The sequence below is a fragment of the Vulpes lagopus genome, chromosome 15, assembly GCF_018345385.1.
Source record: "Vulpes lagopus strain Blue_001 chromosome 15, ASM1834538v1, whole genome shotgun sequence".
NCBI classification, from domain to species: Eukaryota; Metazoa; Chordata; class Mammalia; order Carnivora; family Canidae; genus Vulpes; species Vulpes lagopus.
In genome coordinates this window covers 19,335,434-19,340,633 of record NC_054838.1, presented here as the reverse complement: position 1 = coordinate 19,340,633, position 5,200 = coordinate 19,335,434, and the positions used below count along the sequence as shown (strand labels likewise).

Genomic DNA, 5,200 nt, shown 5'->3' with positions numbered 1-5,200 from the left:
ACAATTGTCAGTGAGTTTGTTCCCGTGAGCTTTTTAACTTTGTCCTTTGAGCTCCATGCTCTGCTCTTTCTACTTTTTTTTGACTATTTACTTGGTTACTCTAATGGGCAATGTTCTCATCATCCTGGTCACTATAGCTGACTCTGCCCTACAAAATCCTATGTACTTCTTCCTCAGGAACTTGTCCTTCTTGGAGATAGGCTTCAACTTAGTCATTGTGCCCAAGATGCTGGATACTCTGATCATCCAAGACACAACCATCTCCTTCCTTGGCTGTGCCACTCAGATGTATTTCTTCTTCTTCTTTGGGGCTGCTGAGTGCTGTCTCCTGGCCACAATGGCATATGACCGCTATGTGGCCATCTGTGACCCTTTGCATTACCCAGTCATTATGAACCGCAGAGCCTGTGCCCAGCTAGCAGCTCCCTCTTGGTTCTCAGGATTTCCAGTGGCCACTGTGAAAACCACATGGATTTTCAACTTCCCTTTTTCAGGCTCCAACAGAGTGAACCCTTGTTCTGTGACAGCCCCCCTGTCATTGCACTGGTTTGTGCTGATTCATCTCTGAACTGGAGGCTCTGACACTCACTGTCCTATTTATCCTCTTCCTTTTTTTGCTGATCCTGGAGTCCTATGTCCGCATCCTCTCCATTTTCAGGATGCCCTCAGCTGAGGGGAAACGTAAGGCCTTCTCTACCTGTTCCTCCCACCTCCTGGTTGTCTCCCTCTTCTACAGCACTGCCATCCTCACATACTTCCGATCCCTATCCAACACCTCTCCTGAGACCAAGAGACTGCTGTCCCTCTCCTACACTGTGGTGACTCTCATGTTGAAGCCCATCATCTACAGTTTAAGGAATAGTGAAGTGAAGGCTACACTGAGGCGAGTCCTCCACAGGACTCTGGGCCCTCAGAAACTCTGACTGAGTGAGATGCAAACCTAAGGGATGGAATGCAAGGACAAAGGAAAGGAAAAAAATTCCTCCCATGCGTTTTGGTCCCTACTTATTCTAAGAGCCATGATATACCCACTAGGATTTTGGACTTAGTAGGGTCTGTTTCTGAATGAAAGAACATGAATGATAAAGGAGAACTTCTGTAGGCCCAGGATTCTGTGGGACCGATGTATCTGAGGATGCTGCTAGATTACATAGATTGGGAAAGTTTACAATTGTTGTACTAACAACACTACAACTCACCATTCTTTACTTATTTTAACTTTTCTTGAAATTCTTCATCCATATCTTTTTATGATCTCCTCCTTCACATTTTCTATTTGTCCAAAATCTCTCGCTGAAACTTTCCAAGATCTTTCTCCTTTCAAAGTAAAGTTTTGATGATGGCGAAAATAAATAGAGTTTTGTTTGATTCTTCACTCATTTTTTTGGAACTCAAAATTTCAACACATTTTGACACAGTGCTGAATATAATAGGTGATTTCTTTCCCTGTGGAATTTATATTCCAGTGAAGAAAAGAAATAATAAAGCAATACTTAAAAACTTCCACTGGCTTATAAAGTACCCAAGTACTATTAGGTTGGCAGATGAGGACTTCTTCCTCTGCTACTGTAATTAGTCTGTGCCTCATCTGGAGAAGGACTACTCCACATGGACTCTGCCTCAAATTAGTCATGTTGGATCTGAGAGTTGTTTGACAGAAAGAGTGTAATGATCATAAGTTAAGTGGAAAAATATCTAGGAAACAGCTGTAAATAACCCAAGATTCTTTGTTTACTAGATTTTTATGTAATCATATTATGACTAGATGATATCAATTGTCCTTATAAATCTGCCTATCGCTCAACCAGTGTAGTAGCCCATCTTTAGGATTTTGTCCAGTGAATATAGACCAACTCTGGACTCTTGAAAAATAGCAGGCTTGGGATGTGGGCACCATCCCAAGCCTGGTAAACTATTTGTGTAAACTATTCATAAGAATTTATTGATAATTAACAGAGTAAAATCACATCTACTGCATAAGCATGTTTTCTCCACAAACCCTATAAATAACTGTGTTCCACAGAGGTATCACCAGTTCAGTCTCCCACACTGTGTATCCTGCAGCTCTCCTGTACCAAGGACCTAGAAAGGCAGCACATTCTAATTATCACTATAAGAATTTGCATATTAAAAGGTAGATCATGAGGTTCTGTTTCAATGATAGCAATCACAAACTAATTGTATTGGCACCATTAAACATTTATAATCTCCAATTTTAGCCAAACTTTAATCACTCCTTCACATTCATTTTACTTGTCCTTATATGGTAGGCAGAATAATGGTTCCCTAAATATGTCCATGTCCTAACCCCAGGACCTATAAATATGTTACCTACACAGGAAAGAGGACTTTGTAGACAGAATTAAAATAAGTATCTTCAGATGGGGAGGTTATCCTTGATTTTTTTTAAATACAGTAATAGGTAATCAGAAAGTAGGTACAGAATGAACATGAAATATTTATTTCTGTGGCTTTCTTGCCTCCACACACCTAAGTTCACAACTACTGTCTTCTGCTTTCTATATAGACCTACCCTCTCCAAGTCCTAGTTGTCCTTTAGGCCCAGGCTTAGTATCAGCATTTTCCTCACTCTTGCTAGCCCTGGAATGTCACTATTTGTTCTTAGTTTCCAAAATACAGTCTTTATTCTTATCTGATAGATAAAATATCCATGTCCCTAATAAGAGTGTGAGGACAGCAGAAACCATATATATGTCTTCATTGTACCCATGCTCTTCACTACCCACTTCAAATTCATATACAGAATGCATGTGCCAGTAAGCACACATGTAGCACTTTGCTCACCTAAATGATTAAGTAGTGTTGGTAAATTTATTTATTATTTAATGTTGCAAAGAGATTCAGAAATACAAAGAGATAAAAGAATTAGAGTAGGATCTGGGATAGATTGATTTCAATATATAACATGCTTAAAAAAAAGATAGATTTTACAGACTCCAGGGTTTATAAAATGTAAATGTTTTTTCAGGATTTCCAAACTCTTAGGTGCCAAAAAACCAACAAGAAGGAAGCAGACCCTCCTTCTATTGGTCCATGAATTATTATCCTTCTTCTTTTACAAAGGAAGTGTTGGATGAAGGATGGAGGGTAGGTCTTAACAAAGTCCCAGGATGAGGATCTTACCATATTCCAATCTTCCTGAGGAAAATTACTCAGCAAATCTTATATGAAGGGAGCTAAAGTCTCACAGTCAGTGGCAGATTTCAAACACACATGGGAAATTCTTTGTGGCCACTTTCCTCAGAGCTCCCTTCACATCCTTGTTCCTCAAGCTATAGATGAGGGGATTGACCGTGGGTGTCAATATTGCATAGAACACAGACACCAGTTTTTCCTGTTCTTTGAAAGACTTTGGTGTCATGTAAGTGACAATTGCTGGCCCATAAAAGAGGATGACCACCATGAGGTGGGAACCGCAGGTAGAGAATGCCTTGCGCCTACCAATGGCTGACTTCATCCTTAATACAATCACTATGATGTGGCCATAGGATACTAGAATTAGGGAGACAGGTATGAAGAGAATCACGACACCCATGAGGAAAATGGCCATCTCTGAAGTGTGGGTGTCTGTGGATGCCAGCATCAACAGTGCAGGGGCCTCACAAAACAAATGAGCAATGCTATTGCTGTCTTGATAGGGTAGCCTTAGTGTAAAAGTGGTATCTACCACAGATGCCAGAATGCCACTGGTCCATGATCCTGCAGCCAGCTGAATACACACCCGCCAAGTCATGATGCTAGGGTAATGCAAAGGGTTGCAGATGGCCACATATCGATCATAGGACATCACCACCAGAAAGGCACACTGTGTACCCCCCAAAATGAGGAAGAGTAAAAGCTGAGCTGCACAACGTGTGAATGAAATGATCTCCTTCCTGGATAGCAGATGGACCAGGGCCTGAGCAACCATGTTGGTAGAAAAACTGAGGTCAGCCAAAGATAAGTTGCAGAGGAAAAAATACATGGGTGTGTGAAGCCGAGAGTCAGCCTGAACAAGGTGCATGAGAAGCAGATTTGCAAGCACAGTAACCAGGTAGACACCCAGGAATAAAATAAATAGGAGCTTCTGAGTGTGGGGGTCATCAGAGAGTCCCAGGAGGAGGAACTCTGTCACCTGCATCTGATTTGCTGCTCTCATACTTTGTTGTTTCAGGAAGAAGTCTACATGCATAGGTCCATAGAACCTCAGATTTGGAGGGATTTCTTTTTTTAAAAAAGGATTTCATTTATTTATTAATGAGAGACAGAGAGAAAGAGGCAGAAACATAGGCAGAGGGAGAAGCAGGCTCCATGCAGGAAGCCTGATGTGGGACTCGATCCCGGGATGGATCCCGGGACTCCAGGATCATGTCCTGGGCAGAAGGCAGGCGCTCAACCACTTAGCCATCCAAGGATCCCTTGGAGGGCTTTTAATTGCTCTCAATCACTATCAAACTTCCAAAACTGAGCTTTAATAAAACATTATCATGCTGCTTTAGTTGGAGCATTTTCAGTGTTGTAAAACTTCATACTTTTAAGATGGCACCTTCTTTTTTAGTGTCATCTGTAAGTGTAGAGTAGATCAAAAGTATCAACTTCCTTAATCCAAATACCAAACATATAATAATAAAAAAGATTTAATTAATCTATAAATCATGGTATTTAATTTCACTTTATTATGAACTAAAACTCTTGAGTCTTATTCTGCTAATGGCACACCTCCCCATTTTCTGATGGCGTAGATTTCTTTCTTTTTTTTCCTTTGGGCATATGACTGTTGTCTCTTCGCTGAAGACAGTCACTAAGATATAAGAAATCAAAAAGAGCCTTGTAGAATTGGCAGATTACTTTCTCCAGCAAAAAAATGACAGTTTTTCTATATACTTTGACTAGTTTTCTGTGTGCAGATTACACAGCACTAATCTACCACCTCTAGCTCATCATTTCTCACTGCATTATTTGTCTTGCATTATTTGTCTATTCTTGCCAGAGATTAAAAAAATCTTTGAAAACTATATTTTTTTCATTCTTGTGACCTTTTATAAACATTGTATGGAGAATTATTTGATCAATTATCATTAAAAGAGTCAAATTAAAAAAAAAACAATTTGATCATATGGCTTAGTAGAGTTGCTTAAAAAGACTACCAGATTCTGATGTGACTAAGAAGGCAACATTGATTGTTTCTGACTGAAGAATT

General features: G+C 40.0%; 1 protein-coding gene and 1 pseudogene across 1 annotated transcript; one reads left to right on the top strand and one right to left on the bottom strand.

The window, feature by feature from the left end:
* On the top strand, positions 1-923 carry LOC121476086 (annotated as a pseudogene).
* A 2,288-nt stretch (positions 924-3,211) lies between these two features.
* LOC121476085 (olfactory receptor 2D2-like) lies at positions 3,212-4,159 on the bottom strand. Its single transcript, XM_041729832.1, has one exon. It carries the CDS (start codon positions 4,157-4,159, stop codon positions 3,212-3,214), a length of 948 nt encoding a protein of 315 aa, XP_041585766.1.
* Between the last annotated feature and the right edge of the window lie 1,041 nt (positions 4,160-5,200).